Source organism: Mustela nigripes, chromosome 17 (assembly GCF_022355385.1).
Source record: "Mustela nigripes isolate SB6536 chromosome 17, MUSNIG.SB6536, whole genome shotgun sequence".
Lineage (NCBI taxonomy): Eukaryota > Metazoa > Chordata > Mammalia > Carnivora > Mustelidae > Mustela > Mustela nigripes.
In genome coordinates this window covers 48,141,175-48,157,682 of record NC_081573.1, presented here as the reverse complement: position 1 = coordinate 48,157,682, position 16,508 = coordinate 48,141,175, and the positions used below count along the sequence as shown (strand labels likewise).

At 49.5% G+C, this 16,508-nt stretch overlaps 1 protein-coding gene and 1 long non-coding RNA gene across 2 annotated transcripts; one reads left to right on the top strand and one right to left on the bottom strand.

The window, feature by feature from the left end:
* Positions 1-443: 443 nt before the first annotated feature.
* On the bottom strand, positions 444-12,178 carry LOC132005072 (uncharacterized). The gene is made up of 4 exons (XR_009400716.1): positions 12,090-12,178; positions 11,663-11,798; positions 867-933; positions 444-526 (listed from the first exon to the last, which is right to left on the bottom strand). It is a non-coding gene; the product is annotated as an uncharacterized LOC132005072 (long non-coding RNA).
* Positions 11,043-15,512, top strand: LDHD (lactate dehydrogenase D). Its single transcript, XM_059381834.1, has 11 exons — positions 11,043-11,154; positions 11,855-11,967; positions 12,164-12,305; positions 12,468-12,609; positions 12,750-12,909; positions 13,149-13,348; positions 13,431-13,559; positions 13,641-13,768; positions 14,344-14,434; positions 14,521-14,632; positions 14,715-15,512. Exons 1-11 carry the CDS (start codon positions 11,077-11,079, stop codon positions 14,878-14,880), a joined length of 1,461 nt encoding a protein of 486 aa, XP_059237817.1. The 5' UTR covers positions 11,043-11,076; the 3' UTR covers positions 14,881-15,512.
* The last annotated feature ends 996 nt before the right edge of the window (positions 15,513-16,508 follow it).

Below are 16,508 nucleotides of genomic sequence, written 5' to 3'. Positions count from 1 at the left end.
TCATTTGGATTTTCCTGATCATGTTAAATTTTAATTAACAACTTTCTGTTCCTTTATCTGGACTCCGAACCTGAGAAAGTCAATGTTTAGGAAGAATTTTTGGCCACATATTAATAGCAATTCCTTACTCCTTGCCAGGTCTAAAAATGATTCTTTTTCTAAGATATTTAGTGACAGGGGCACCTGGGTGGCTCTGTCGTTAAGCATCTGCCTTCAGCTTAGGTCATGATCTTAGGGTCCTGGCGTTGAATCCCATGTGGGCTCTCTACTCAGCCAGAAGCCTGCTTCTTCCTCTGCCTCTGCTGCTGCTTGTGTTCCCTCTCTCACTGTCTCTCTCTGTCAAATAAATAAATAAAATCTTTAAAAAAAAAAAAAAAAAGATAGTGACAGGGTCGGGTTTTTCCACCAGGTGTCTTTATTTTCTACCCCTTGATTCAGCATTCCTGCAATCAAGGTTTATCAGGCACCCGTGAAGACACAGCTGTGAGCCACACGCAAAGCTCCCTCCCCTTGTGAGCTTACATTCCTGTTGGAGGACAAGGCAATAAACAAAAAGCAAAATATACAGCGAGTCAGGTGGCATTCACCACTAAGGAGGACCTATTGGGAGTGCTGTGGTGGGGTGCATTTTGGAACAGAGTGGTTAGGGAAGGCTTTACTGAGCAGGTGAGGTTTGAGCCAAGACTCTGCAATCAGGTATGAGGCTCCGTAATCATAATTCCAAGACTCTATCAGCAGACCCCTAGTGGGAGATGCCCTTGGTTATTCCCAGTGTCTGACAACACCACTCCATCTGGTTTCCATTCCTCCCAGCAAGCCAACCTGCTTCCCCCTTTCACACCTGAGATGATGGAAGGGAAAAATACCTGATCACAGCTTCTCCTTCCTCGTCTGGGGGCTCTAAGAAATGGCCTTCAATCTCTTTTTCGCTCCCTGCAAAATTACAAAGTAGGAAGCTCACAAAAAATTCTCCCAAATCCGAGCAAAGTAAACACCTCATGCTTTTGTTCCTTCATTTTTAAACGTAAACTGAACATAAATGGAACAGCTTGAACCTTGCAAAATCCAGCTATCTTACTGAGCATCTGACAAGTCTATCTTTCTCCCTGGTAAGTGAAGGATTCTCATATGGCCAATGGCTTAGAAAGGTTTTATCCAAGGATTCCCAGGGGATACACGGACTGTTTCATTTCTCTCTGTCTTTCCAGTACTATGCTTGGGATAGATGAGGAATGAAAAAGATGGGGCGCCTGGGTGGCTCAGTGGGTTAAGCCTCTGCCTTCGGCTCAGGTCGTGATCCCAGGGTCCTGGGATCGAGCCCCATATCGGGCTCTCTGCTCAGCAGAGAGCCTGCTTCCCCATCTCTCTCTCTGCCTGCTTCTCTACCTATTTGTGACCTCTGTCTGTCAAATAAATAAATAAAAATCTTACAAAAAAAAAAAAACAACCAACAATTGAAATAAGCACAGCCTGCAGACGCTCCACTCTCTGTCCTCGGTGTGTTCCCAGCAGCACTGCCAGCCAAGAGAGCAGGGCAGACACACAAACCTTTCCCATATATCAACATTACAGGAGAATTTCCCAACATCACCAGGACCAGCCCTCGGGGCCGATCATCAGCTTCCGTCTGCCTATTAAACAGGCCTAGAGGTAAAAGGTCAGAGTGACAAGCTTTCCCCCATGTCACTTTTATACCATGCAGGGCAAAGTAAGAACTAATGACAGGCAATGTGCTAACTACTTACTGCATTCCAGACCAAGCTGAGAGCTTTAGGTTTTGTTATCCCATTTAATCTTTGCAACAACCAAATTAAGGGTGTCATTCAGTTCTTTCTCAAGTGTAGAAGCTAAATGACGAAACAATCCAGCTTGCCCAAGGTCCCACAGGGAAGAGGTGGCTGTTTGGACACCAACGCACTCACATACACTATCACCCACTCCGCCACTGACCATGCAGAACTCGAGACTGCGAAATGCACAGAGGTGAGCCAGACACACTCCACCTTAGGGATGCCTGCGCTTTCAATGAAGGGACACAACTATACTTGGAGCCTGAGCCTCGGTTGTGAAGCAGGAAACCGTAGAGGCAGGAGAACCAAGACTGCAACTCTGCACTATTCCAGTATTAAGAAATTATTATCAAAAATAGATGACAGTTTGGCAGCTTCTTAAAAAGTTAAACACGCATATGCCATTGACCCATAGGCCATTGATCCCAACTCCTAACTATTTGTCCTGGAAAAGTGAAAAGTTCCATTCGCAGGAAAATCTATCTGTGAATGTTTACAGCAGCTCTATTCACAATCATCAAAAACTGCTGACAGCCCAGTCAATGTTCTTCAATGGGGCAACAGATGATCAACGTAGTATGTCCATACAGTGGATTACCACTCGCCAACTAAAAGTATATGATCTATCGATTCTTAAAGTACCTTGGATGAATCTTGAAGGTGATATCCTGAATGGAAGAAACCAACCCAAATAGTACATACTGAATCATTCCATTTAAATGATCTTCTCAAAACGACAAAACTACAGTGATGGGATTGCCTGGGTGGCTCAGTGGGTTAAGCCTCTGCCTTCAGCTCAGGTCATGATCTCAGGGTCCTGGGATCGAGCCCCGCACTGGGCTCTCTGCTCAGCGGGGAGCCTGCTTCCCCCTCTCTCTCTGCCTGCTGCTCTGCCTACTTGTGATCTCTGTCAAATAAATAAATAAAATCTTCAAAAAAAACCCCCAAAAACCTACAATGATGGAGAACATTATCAGTGGCTGCTAGAAGTTGGGGTTTGGAGAGTGTGGCTATACAGGGATCGCATGAGGTAATTCTTGTTTCTTCTGACAACTCTCTTTTTGACAAATTTGGACTCCACATTCAAAATAATAAAATTGTTAAGCTGTGTTTTCCACCTAAACTGTGGCTGGGTTTCCCTGATGGCTACAGAGAAAACTGTAACTTGCTCCCTCAACTTACAAAAGAAGGGAAACTAGAAATCATGAGGTCGGCGTGGCATTCTCCAGATTTTTAATTAGATCAACACTTTGTGAATGCCTTCCTATTATTAAGTCTACCAATGTGAAAAACTAGCAAAGGAAAAAGTTCAACCTCCCTAAGTTAATTACATACAGGTAAGATAATAGTACTATTGAGTATATTTCGGCAATTGGTTACTTTTCATGTTTATTTATAGACTATCACAAGAACTGTTAAAAAAAAATCAATCCTTTAAAAAAAAAAAGATTTGTGGGGTGCCTGGGTGGCTCAGTGGGGTAAGCCTCTGCCTTCAACTCAGGTCATGATCTCAGGATCCTGGGATCGAGCCCCACATCAGGCTCTCTGCTCAGTGGGGAACCTGCTTCCCCCTCTCTTTCTGCCTGCCTCTCTGCCTACTTGTGATCTCTTTCTCTCTGTCAAATAAATAAACAAAATCTTAAAAAAAAAAAAAAAAGAATGACAGGAGCAGGAACTTATGATGCTTGAAATGCAGCCACGACCAAGATCATCCAATTTTGTAGTCCTGTCCACCTGAGGGTACCAGGTGCTGCCTGTGCAGGCTGCCTCTTGCCTCCGGGTGGCTACCAGCACCACCCAACATTTTATTGTCACCAGAGGGGAACAAGAGGTACCCATGCCAGAGGAGGGAGCTGCCCCCTTAGCTTGTTTCTCCTGCTGGCCAGCTCTTGGCTCTACAAAAAAGTCATCCTCAGGGATGCCTGTGTGGCTCAGTTACTAAAAATCTGCCTTCGGCTCAGATCATGGTCCCAGGGTCCTGGGATTGAGCCCCCCTGCTCAGCAGGAAGCCTGCTTCTCCCACTCCCTATGCTTGTGTTCCCACTCTCACTGTGTCTCTCTCTGTCAAATAGATAAATAAAATCTTAAAAAAAAAAGTAATCATCATTCTGTGTTATACGCAACTGATGAATTTTTGAACTCTGCATGGGAAACTAATGATGTACCAGATGTTGGCTGATCGAATTTAAATTAAAAAAACAAAAACTAAAAAAACAAAAACAAAAACAGAAACAAAAAACCCAAAACCAGAATGAAGAATAGTTTGTAAAGTGAAAAAACAAAATCATAGTCATTTTGAATAAGTTTCAGTACTGGATGCATTATTTTTGTAGAGGATTTAGAAATAATTTCATATGGGTCAGAAAGACATAGGGAGGGGTGCCTGGGTGGTTCAGTTGGTTTAAGTTTGTGCCTTTGGCTCTGGTCATGATCTCAGGGTCCTGGGATGAGGCTCCACAATGGGGGGGGGGGGGGTCCCTGCTCAGCGGGGAGCCTGCTTCTTCCTCTCCCTCCACCATTCATGCTCCTATTCTCTCACTACTCCCTCTCTCAAATAAATAAATCTTAAAAAAAAAAAAAAAAAGACATGGGTATTAGTATTATTGGGCCAAGTATTATTACAAAATTAACCAGTCGAATCAAAGAGTCCCATTTTTCATGAGTGGATCCAGAAACAGAACGGATTGTGGGGTCTCTTTGGTCCAAATACTTCTTTACAAATGGAAAAACTAAAGCTCGGACTTCCTGGCCTCCAGAACTATGAGAAACACATGTTGTTAATGGTTTCAGCAGTTCTAGTGGCTTAAGGGATAGGCCCTTCTTGGCTGTGACTGTTTCTCTGACTTTCCTTGTTTTTGATGATGTTGACAGTTTTAAGTTCTAGTTAGTTTTGAGTTCTAGTCAGAACTTTTGTAGGATGTTTGGCATTTGTTTGGTGTTTTTCCTCCTGATTAGACAGGAGTTATGGGTTCTGGGGAGGAAAGATAAAGGACCATTTTCATCATATCATGTCACGGGCACTGTATCAATGTCCTAGGGCTGTCATAACCAAGTACCACAAACTGGCTTAAAGCAACATAAATTTGTTCTTTCCTGGTTCTGGAGCCTGGAGGTCTGAAATGAAGTTGGCAAGGCCACCACATCTGAAAACCACAGAAAAATCCTTCTTTGCTTCTCTGTAGCTTCCAGTGGTTTCCCTAGCTTCCTTGGCTCCTGCTGTAGCATGTCGGTCCCTGCCTCCTTTGTCACACGATATTCTCAGCTCTTGTCCCTATGTCTCTTCTCCTCTTCTTACAAAGAGACAAGTCATATTGAATTAAAGGCCAACCCTACTCCAGAACCACCCCATCTTTTATTTTATTTTATTTTATTTATTTATTTGACAGATCACAAGTATGCAGAGAGGCAAGCAGAGAGAGAGACAGGAAAGCGAGTTCTCTACTGAGCAGAGAGCTGATGCGGGGCTCGATCCCAGGACCCCGAGATCATGACTGGAGCCAAAGGCAGAGGCTTAACTCACTGAGCCACCCAGGCGCCCCAGAATCACCCCATCTTAACTAATTACATCTGCAATGACCCAATTTCCAAAGAGAGTCAAATTCTGAGGTCTTGGGAAGGACATGAATTTTGGGAGGATACACTTGAACCCATGCTATCAACATGATTTATGACTGTTGGTGTTGACCTTGGCCACATAGTGTTTATTAGAGCTCCCCACTGCAAAGTGACTCTTTTCTTTTCCCCTCTCCATACTTTATTCTTGGCAAGGAAGTCACTATGAACAGTCCACATTTTTGGAGTGGGAAGTTATGCTCTCTATCTCTAGGATTGAGTACCTACATAACTTATTTGGAATTCTTCTGCATGGGGAGCTTGTCTCTTCTCCCCATTTATTAATTTATTCAATCAATCCAGCATATATGTATGGTTGTATCAGAACTGTTAATTCGTACCTCTGTGGTACTGACTAGGTACATGGGCAGTTCCTTTTGCCTTTAGTCTTATACACTCCATTCCCAAAGTTCCTTGGGTCAGCACTACTTTCCCATACCCCCTTCAGTGAGTTTGCTTCATACATTTAGAAAGCTATAGTTAGATCCTCTTGTCACAGCCTGCATTCTTTGCTGGGATCTTCCAACCCCCTAAATGATTTTTTTTTTTTTAATTCGTTTGCAGTAAGGTTCACTCTTGGTGTTGTAAAGTTCTGTAGGTTTTGAACATTGCGTAAGGTCATGTACCCACCATTACCAAGTCATACAGAATAGTTCTACCACCCTAAAAATCCCCTGTAGTTCATGTATTCCTCCCTTGCAACTCTAGTCCCTGGAAACCACTGGTCTTTTTACTGCCTGCCTAGTTTTATCTTTTCCAGAATGTCACATGGTTGGAATTACATAGCATGTGGCTTTTTTCAGACTGATTTCTTTTACTTGGCACGATGCATTTAAGATTCCTCCATGTCTTTTTGTGACTTTTAGGAGCTAAGTATTCTCTTGTTTTAATGCACTATGGTCGGCTTACCCATTCACCTTTGGATGGACATCTTGGAGATTTGGAGTTTATGGAGATTTTGAATAAAGCTGCTGTAAACATTCACATGCAGACTTCTGTGGAGACATGTTTTAACTCAATTGGATAAGTACTTAGGAACATGATCGCTAGATCATATGGTAAGACTATGGCATTTCTTTGTAAGAAGCTGTCAAACTATCTTCCAAAGTGACTGTACCATTTTGCATTCCCACCAGCAGTGAATGAGACTTCCTGTTGCTCTGTGTCCTTGTCAGCATTTGATGTCAGTTTTTTTTTTTTTAAATTTTCATCATTCTAATGGGTGCATAGTGATGTCTTGTTTTAACTTGTAATTCTGTGATGACAGGTGATGTTGAGCATCTTTTCATATGCTTATTTTCCACCTGTATGTTTTCTTTGGTGAAGTGCTCAGATCTTTTGCACACGTTTTTTGTTTTCTTATTGTTCAGTTTAGAAGCACATCTAACAAGCAAATCTCAAGTTTAAAATACTGTTCTCCACTAAAAGGAGCCAGAAGTCCTTGGAAAAGTGGTTGGTTTCTGGTGTGAGAAGGGGTTAGACAAGATGAGCCCGGAGCATCTTATAGTACTAGAAAGTAAGGCAGTGCTTAAAAATAGCTGTGGGTGTCTAAAGGGCAGAGAAATCCATATGACAGAGGTCTCCAGTGGCCAAAGCCAGAACTGACTGAGCAACAAAATAATAACAGTATTAGATTATAAACTGTGGAATAAAATAAGTATTCATCAGTCCATATTGGTAATATATAAATAATTGAGTAGGTAAATAAATAAATGAGGCAGAAGGATGGCTCTTCCTTAGAGAATAATTCTAATCAACTAATACTGAGGGAATAAGAGAAGTAGAAAATCACCATCAGAACACACAATACCACAATAACAATGACTGCAGGCAAGATCCACCAGTAGAAGCTAAGACTGGTGGATGAAAGTGAGATGAAACAGGATATTGGTACAGTCTTCAAGTATCTACCCCAAATGTTTGCTAACTAAAAAGAGAAAAATGTTATTTCGCAGTGCAGAAACCCCACAGACATGACCTAAACCAAGTGTTCAAAGTAAACGTCACTGCTAATAAGACATACTGACATCTGAAACTGCTGATATGATATATTGAGAAGGGCATCACCCTTCTGTGGCATCCTTTCCAGAAACACATGATCTCAATATACTCATGAGAAAACAACAGACAATCCAAACTGAAGAACATTCAATAAAGTAACTGACAAGTACCCCTCAAGATGTCAAGGTCAGAAAGACAAGAAAAGACTAAGGAATTGCAACAGATTGTAGGAGACAAAGGAGACAAGACAACTAATGGCAGAATGAGATGATGGATTAGATCCTGGACCAAACAACTCCTCTCCCCACCCCCCAAAAAGAGGACTTTATTGGAAGAGCTGGTGAAATCAAATATGCACCAATTCTCTAACTATATTGATGAATATTTTACTTGTTCTTAGTTTTGACAGCTGTCCTATGGTTATATATAATGTAAACACTAGTGAAAACCAAGTTAAGGATATATAGGAACTCCCTGTACTAATTTTGCAATTTTTCTCAAAGTCTAAAATTATTTCAGAATAAAAAGTTGAAGGTCATTTTGATACTCCCCTTTTATCTGTTAGTTATATGAAAATCTCTTCCTCTTCTGGCACTGCAGTGGAGTGGATGTATCTCCAAGCTGCTGTCTTAGTTGTACCTCCCAAAGGCCATTCCACCACTGTTCTAAAAGGTCAACAAAAAATAAGTGGGTTTTTTGGCTTTAGGCGATGTTATGTGGTATACTGTGGTGGTGGATCAAATATTCTGTGAACCTCCAGACAGTAGGGTTGGCTGAGTCCCTGGAGGCAGGAGAGGTAATTCCAGATGCATAACATGTATTGTGTTGATCTCAGCCCACATAAATTGCTCCCCTTTCAGAGTGGAAGCAGTCCATTGTAACTGACTTGTGACCAAATGACTGGTTGGTCTCCTTGAGGAATGGTACTATGTGGGGGGATTCAATGCGGCAGTAGGTGAATGCCCAGCAGTGGCAATAGCCAGATCAGCCTTAGTGAGTGGTTTCCACGCTGGCAGATCCATTATTAGCCTCCATGCTACCATTGTGCCAGCACTGGAGTGGTCTTTGACACTGATATCATTGGCCAATGATAACTGGCAGAATCAATCATATTATCTGCTCTGTTTGGTCTCTTCCGTGTCAGATACTGGCTGGTGGGCGTTAACGTGTGATACCTGTGCTACAGAGATCCCACTTTGTGCTTACTCCTAGAGCTCCATCTACATGCCTCTTCTCCAAACCTCTTGGACCCTGATTTTCCAATCTTTCTCCTTCATAGGACCTTGACTACATAGTCAAGCCATTCGCCATTGCCCAGGAGCCTATACTTATTCTTCTATGGGGCCATTTTTCTTTTTACAAAAGGGGATGAATAGGTGCGTGACCTGGAGCTCTGCCAACTGGAGGGACTTCCTTTACCCCTAAGTGGAGCCCTAGTGTAGCAACAGTCTGTTGGCTCACACCCTCATACTGAGCCTACCCATTCATGAACCGAGCTTGAACTTTTCCTTCTTCTATCAGCGGGTCATCAAAGTTCCCCTTATGGCCATAAAGGTGTGAGCTGAAGGAAAGGTGCTGGCCAGGTGATGGTGGGTGACCTGGGGATCCAAGCCGTCTACCTGTGCAGCTTAGTTTGCCTTCTGGCCCTGGTTGTGCCCAATTTTACCTATTACTCTTTTGTCTAATGATGGGTTGTTTTGGACCCACCTGCCTTTATGATTTGGTGAGTCTGATAGAATACAGCCCATGGGGATGCCTGGGTGGCTGAGTCAGTTAAGCTTCTGCCTTCAGCTGAGGTCACAATCCCAGGGTCCTGGGACTGAGTCCCGCATTGGGCTCCCTCCCTTGCCTGCTGTCCTCTCTCTCTCTCTCTCTGACAAATGAATGGATGGAATCTTAAAAACAAACAAACAAACAAACAAACCAAAAACAAACACAGCCCATGATGCCCAGCTCCGGCCAGGTAGCCACTTGATGTGCTCACACTCACCAGCATAACCAGGACCTGGTAACAGGCCAGGGGGCACTTTTTTGAATGGTGTATATAGTCTCTGTTGCAAATGTCATGACCCTGCTTCCAAACCTTAGGGATCTGCATTGCAGGTCTTCTTTTAGGGTTTGCCACAATCTCTCCCTGGCATCTCTCCTCAAACAACAGATACCTCCAGTACCATTAGCTACCTGTGGCTAATGGAAGCACAGGTACCGAATATTTCCAAAATTTAAGAGGAAGTTGTACTGCACAGCGCCACACCTTGATCTAACAATTTACAAGAAATACAGGGACCGGGGCACCTGGGTGGCTCAGTGGGTTAAGCCGCTGCCTTCAGCTCAGGTCATGATCTCAGGGTCCTGGGATCGAGCCCCGCATCGGGCTCTCTGCTCAGCAGGGAGCCTGCTTCCCTCTCTCTCTCTCTCTCTGCCTACTTGTGATCTCTGTCTGTCAAATAAATAAATAAAATCTTAAAAAAAAAAAAAAAAAAGAAATACAGGGACCAGAGGAAGATATCAAACAATACCACATGGATGCAACCATCCACAAATAGAAGGTAGAAAATTCTGCACAACAAGAGACCCAGTTTCTTTAACAAATAAATGGCACGGAAAAAAAGGTATGGGGGGAGGGAAATTGCTAGAGAAGAAAACAGATTTATGAGACATGTTAACCAACTGCGTTTTGTGGACTTTCACAGGATCTTGATTTGAACTAGCCAACGGTAAGAGATGTTTTTTTTTTTTTTTTTTAATTTTTTTTTTTTAAATTTTATTTATTTATCAGAGAGAGAGGGGGGTAGAGAGCGAGCACAGGCAGACAGAATGGCAGGCAGTTGAAACAAGCCAGTTAAGCAACACACCGGGAGTGGCAATGTGAATTCATTCAAACGCGGCTGGGGAGAAGGACCCAAGTAGGAGTTTGTATTCGAGATTCAATTGAGAAGAAAAACAAAGCTGGGAATAGCTTTATCTTAGTAATGTTAGCAACATGCGTCTCCAAATTTGCTGTGGAAGGAAAAGGGAGCTTGAAAGGGCTTCAGGAGTGGCAGCCACATCACTGCAGGATGGTTCTGAAATCCACCCAGCAGAACAGTGGAGATGAAAGGACACCCTCCTTTCCCTTCACTTAGCTGGTGAACTAGAGGAGTGCCTACTTAGATCTCCCCTCTTCCAGGGAGACTTCCGGGCTTGCCTCACTGCCCTACTCGCTCCCCACCTCCGCCTCCGTGCACTTCCCTCCTCAGAGTCCTGAGACTTGCAGGGTAAGAGAGACAAAGGGTGTGTGCCAAGGCCCTGAGCTGGCTGGAGCTCAGGGGATACAGGAACCCAAAGGGGAACTGGAACTCAGATGCCAAAGAGGAGACTGGAAAAAAGTGGGTAGATGTCAAGTAGAGCAGGGACCATAGGGACCTTTAAGTCCATGGCAAGGATGCTGCCTTTATTTTAAAGACCAAGGGAAGCCACCACAGAGCCTTAAGCCAGAGAGGGGCCGCTAGCCTGTTTCCCTTTGTGTTAGGTAACCCTCACCTCTTTGGGAGTAATGACACACCAAGGGCTGGCAGGGCCACCTTAAGGCCGTGCCACCTTAAGCGGCCACCCCTCCTCCCCCCAGCACAGCCATTGGGCTGGGGCAGCAACCTGGCCACCTTGCACACGCCCCTTGGGCTGCTGCCCCACAATGGCCAGTTTGCTCCGGGCTGCTGCGAACCCCCGGGGGCTGTTCCCCTGGAGGGGCTACTGCTCCAGGGGGACGAAGGTAGGTGGGGGACGGGGAAGCCCGCTGGAGGGTGAGGGGCCAGATGCCAAGCTTCCACCAGGCTCTGTGTGCTGCACCAGCACCCTATGACCTTGAGCGGAGGATCACTGGGCTCGCTCTGTGCCAAGCGTGGGTGTTGAGTGAGATGGGCTGAGGTCCCCACAGCTGCCACAAATGAGGCTGGTGGGTGTAAAATCGAAAGTATATGGGCTCCAGAACACTCTCTTTGGGGCTCCCATTTTGAAACAATGCCTAGGGGGTAAGGATGGTTGGGGGGAGGCACCTCAGTGACTTCGGGATGGGGCTTTCCCTTCCCATTCTTCTTTTATCCCTCTCAGTTTCCTAGCGTGCCTGGGGCAGTGGTGGAGGAAGAGCAGAGATAAGTAAATCTTCCAAGCCACTAGGGCAGAACTGGCTACGTTATGGAACCCTGTAGGGTTCCTTTCTGTAGAGTGAAACTGGCTCGATTTTGACCCCGGTGCTGTTTTTTCCCAACTGAAACACTGACCTTGATGGTTCTGTTTAGAAAGGGGCCTTCTTGTAGAGTGGGTTTACTTCCTGTGGGTCCACCGGCCAGGCCTAGATGTGCTGGTCCTCCAATTGGTGTCAGTGGGGTGCTGGCAGCCCCTCCTCCACTCCTGGACCTGGCCCAGGGGGACGGGGGTGGGGGGCTCTGAGCGAGTGTGTTTCTTCTTTGCAGGGCGAGCTCGGCAAAGACTTTGTGGAGGCTCTGAAGGCAGTTGTGGGGAGCCCTCATGTGTCCACTACTGCTGCTGACCGAGAGCAGCACGGGCACGATGAGTCCATGCACAGGTGTGGGGGCCCCTCCCCCATCAGAGTCCTGGGCTGTCTTCTCCCCCAACCCTATCGTTTTTTGGGGGGAGGGCTGCATTCTCTGCCTCTCCTCCCCACCATCCCTCTCCCACCCGTGATACCTTGGGGCTCCTCCGACATGAGCAGCACCGAGGGTACACCGTGCCCGCAGAAACTGCTGATGGTCTGGTTCCAGGTGCCGACCTCCAGGCGCTGTGGTGTGGCCCCAGAATGTGGAACAGGTCAGCCAGCTGGCCGCCCTGTGCTACAGCCAAGGAGTGCCCATCGTCCCATTTGGCACTGGCACGGGGCTTGAGGGTGGAGTCTGTGCCATGCAGGTAGCCCCCCCACCCCCACCGTGGCTGCCTCCTCCCCACCCTAACCTGCCCTCCGGGGCTCCTGACCTCTGGGCAGCTCAGCCTGGAGAGGAGGTCCTATGGGAGGTGCCTGGCCCCGGGAGGACACAGGTCCGTCAGCTCCTTGGCATCCCTTCCCACCAGGGCGGCGTCTGCATCAACCTGACACGCATGGACCAAATCCTGAGGGTAAACCCACAGGACTTCTCTGTGGTGGTGGAGCCCGGCGTCACCCGCAAAACGCTCAACACCTACCTGCGGGACAGTGGCCTCTGGTTTCCTGTGGGTAGGCTGGAGCTCGAGGCCCTTCCCCGGTGCCCTGAGGGCTCCCAGGGGGGCAGGGCTGTTTCCGGGCGCAAGGGGAGCCCTCGGTCCCCAGGTACGTACGTACCCCAGGCCGCCTTCTGCCTGTACTCTGCCCTGCAGACCCGGGCGCGGACGCCTCCCTCGGGGGCATGGTGGCCACCGCGGCCTCCGGCACCAACGCTGTGCGGTATGGCACGATGCGGGACCACGTGCTGAACCTGGAGGTGGTGCTGCCCGGGGGCCGGCTGCTTCACACCGCTGGCCTGGGCCGGCACTTCCGGTGAGCCCCTCTCCCTCCCGGAAATGGGATTGGGCGGCCAGGCCCCTGAGGGCTCTGAGCCTCCAGTCGCACACACCCGCCCGCCAACGTTCTTCACCTGTCTTGATGGCAGGCTGGGCCGACTCCCCTCCTGGCAGGGGCCTGGGGGACGGTGCTGGGCCTCCAGCTCAGGCTTGTGGCCAGAAAGCCACCACCTCCTGGCCGGGCACTCACCTGCCTTATATGTCCCCTGGGTCCAGGAAGAGTGCAGCAGGCTACAACCTCACAGGGCTCTTCGTGGGCTCTGAGGGGACACTGGGACTCATCACGGCTGCCACCCTGCGCCTGCACCCCGCCCCTGAGGCCACGGTGGCCGCCACCTGCGCATTTCCCAGTGTCCAGGCTGCTGTGGATGCCACCGTTCACATCCTCCAGGCTGCAGTGCCCGTGGCCCGCATTGGTGAGCTGGGGGCTGGGCCGTCTAGGTAGGCTTCCTGGAAGAGGCCTGGGCCTCACCTCACCTGCCCTCTCCTTGGCCCCAGAGTTTCTGGATGAAGTCATGATGGACGCCTGCAACAGGCACAGCCAGCTGAACTCCTTCGTGGCACCCACACTCTTCCTTGAGTTCCACGGGTCTGAGCGGGCACTGGCCGAGCAGATAGAGCGGGCAGGTGTGCTGGGCTCCTATGGGGTGGCGGGCTCAGGCTGGCCCCCGAGTGAGGCCCTGTGTGAACCTCCCCCCGCCCTTGCAGAGGAGATCACCCAGCACAACGGAGCCTCCCACTTCTCCTGGGCCAAGGGGGCCCAGGAGCGCAGCCGGCTCTGGGCGGCGCGGCACAACGCCTGGTACGCCGCTCTGGCCCTGCGGCCGGGCTGCAAGGTGAGTTGGGCTGGGGTGCAGGTAGCAGCCACTGCCCACCATCCTGCTGTCCCAAGCAGGAGGCTGAGACCCACTGTGGGCAGCCTGGCCCCTACCCAGCTGCTTCTCAGACACTGTCTAGCGGAGAAGTAGTTGTCTGCCAAAGCCTCAGGAGGGAGCCCCGGCCTGGGCACAGGGACAGTGCAGGTGCTCTTAGGGTCCGTGCACGCGGAGGGCAGGCTGGCTGGAGAGAGGATGAAGCAGAAGGGGTCGGCCAAATGGAAGAGGAGACTGGGCTCCAGGCAGCATGTGTGAAGGCGTGGCTGCCTGGGCCCCTCCATGTATGCCCTGCATGTGGCCCGGCAGGGAGCAAGGTGAGAGCTGGCAAAGCCTCTGTGGGCAAGGCAGGGCACTCACTCTGGCCATGTGTGTGGTCGCCCGGGGCAAATAGGCCTAGAGAAAAGCAGCTAGTTTTGTGGGGGGGGGGTGAGGTCAAGGCTCCTTTGACCTGTTCTTAACCTTGGCCACAAGGACCTCTTACCTCCAGGCAGGCAGGAGGTGAGGGGGGACAACCTCACAAACCTGCCCCCACCCAGGGCTATTCCACCGACGTGTGTGTGCCCATCTCCCGGCTGCCGGAGATCCTGGTGCAGACCAAGGAGGACCTGAAGGCGTCAGGACTCACAGGTCCGCATGCCCACTGCCGGAGCACCATGTGGGAGGGAAGGGGGAGGCCTGGACTGGGGCAGCAGCTCTATCCTCTGGGCCCGCAGGATGCATTGTTGGACATGTGGGCGATGGCAATTTCCATTGCATTCTGCTGGTGGACCCAGAGGACACCGAGGAGCTCCGCAGGGTCAGGGACTTTGGAAAACAGCTGGGCAGGTAAGAGAAAACCCCTTGGCTGGCGGGGGGGTGGGGTGGGGGGAAGGAGCACCCTGCTGAGGATCTCTTCGCTGCCTCCCAGGCGGGCACTGGCACTCCACGGGACGTGTACTGGGGAACATGGCATTGGTCTGGGCAAGCGGCAGCTGCTACAGGAGGAGGTGGGCGTCGTGGGCATGGAGATCATGCGGCAGCTGAAGGCCATGCTGGATCCCCGAGGCCTCATGAACCCAGGCAAGGTGCTGTGAGGGTCTCCAAGTACTTGGCCTACAAGCCCCCAGACAGTGGAACCTCCTGTTCTGGAACCTTCCTTCTTGTCACAAAACAGTTCTGTCTTGGCCCAGATCTGCAGGTATCCTTGCTTGCCTTCCCCTTGGTCCAGCCCTCCCTGCTGCTGAGGGCTGGGGGCAAGGCCTCAGGGACTTAGCTCCCTCAGCCCTACTCTACCTGTCTGGTGTGGGGACAGGAATAGGCCTTTCCTGGTGTAGGTGTCCTTGGGCCCCTGAAATAAACCAGAACCCCATTTGCGGCAGTTTGGAGATAAGCAGACAGTACCTGTGAATGGCCTCCTGTGCCTGTCCTCAACACCTCCTTCGGGTTCTCTAACCTTTGTCCTTGTCCCTCGTCCCTCCTCCCCTGTCTGTCCTCTGACTTATCGCAGCCTGGGAGGGAGGGAATGGTGCTTAGGCTACAGAAAGTCACTTTCAGGGACGAAAGTCCCTGTCGCAACTGCTGCTCATGAGAACAGAGAGCCTGAGGATTTGCCCATGGCTGACGCCCCTCACAACCGGCCTGGACTGGGCCCGAGAACATTCTGAACATGTTCTTCAAATGGCTGCTGCCAATCAATGGAAAAGGAAGTGAAATTTTTGTCCTCGTATTATACTTCTCCATGGTGTGATGTATTTTACTACTAGCTTTTCCCCATTGAAGTCAGGATCTGCCCTCGCTCCCCTGGGCCTGCCCATGCCTTAGGATCCCTGACCAGACCACTTGGCCCTCAAACTTATCAGTTGTTCCCAAGCCCACAAGAGGGCGCCCAACACCACAGCATCTGCGCTGGGCAGCGGCACCCAGGACTCCCCTCTGTCCAGGGCCTGTAACTCTGCCTTGGGTCCCCTCCCTACTTCCCCAAGGTTGAGATGGGGTTGGCTTGGTGTCCTGGAAGTCGGTCTCTAAACTCCGGCCCAGGAGCCTATCCTGCGGGCCCATTTCCTTTGGCCCCTAAGCAAAGGTGCTAGCTCAGCAAAGCGGGAAGGCCAGCGGGACCCTCCCATCTCACCTCACTCCCAGGAACCTGTTGAACTCCTTCCCTGCCTCCACCTCTTGGGTCCCTCCCTGCCTCTCCCATCAGCTGTCCAGGCCCTGGACAGAAGCACCCTTCTGGGACTTCTCAGCCCAACTTGGTCCTTGGAAGCCACTCGAACACTGGGGACTGAGCCCAGTTTGCTCCTCTGGGACGTCTCCACCCCCAGGCTACAAGCAGTAGCTCAGTCAAGGGGTGATGTGGGGGCAAGCCTCACCGGCTCTCCCCAAGCGACCAGCTCCAGGCACCATCTAAGCAGCGCACAGCTCACTGGCCCCACCCCCACCCCAACTTGGCTGCCTCGCCCCCAGCTCAGGGGGAAGGTCTGCAATGGAGGTGTCTCCCCTTACTGGGCACGGCTCTTAGATGAGCTGGAAGAACAAGCTCACTGTTTGCTGAAATACCAGCCCCTGAAGATTCAACTGACTATTTCTGCCTAATTTGCTTTGTGTGTGTACTTTCTGGGGAACCATCTGGAATTGAGTTACACATTTCCTGACACCATTTACCTATAGAATTTAACATCTACCGCCTAAGCATAAGGACCTTCTCCTAGGAAACTCAACACTG

What these genes read in the sequence shown, in the direction of transcription:
- LDHD (XM_059381834.1), top strand. Translation starts at nt 11,077, where the DNA reads ATGGCCAGTTTGCTCCGGGCTGCTGCGAACCCCCGGGGGCTGTTCCCC. An exon ending in AGTGCCCGTGGCCCGCATTG is followed by an intron (nt 13,349 to 13,430) that starts GTGAGCTGGGGG and finishes CCTTGGCCCCAG; the next exon opens with AGTTTCTGGATGAAGTCATG. An exon ending in CCCTGCGGCCGGGCTGCAAG is followed by an intron (nt 13,769 to 14,343) that starts GTGAGTTGGGCT and finishes GCCCCCACCCAG; the next exon opens with GGCTATTCCACCGACGTGTG.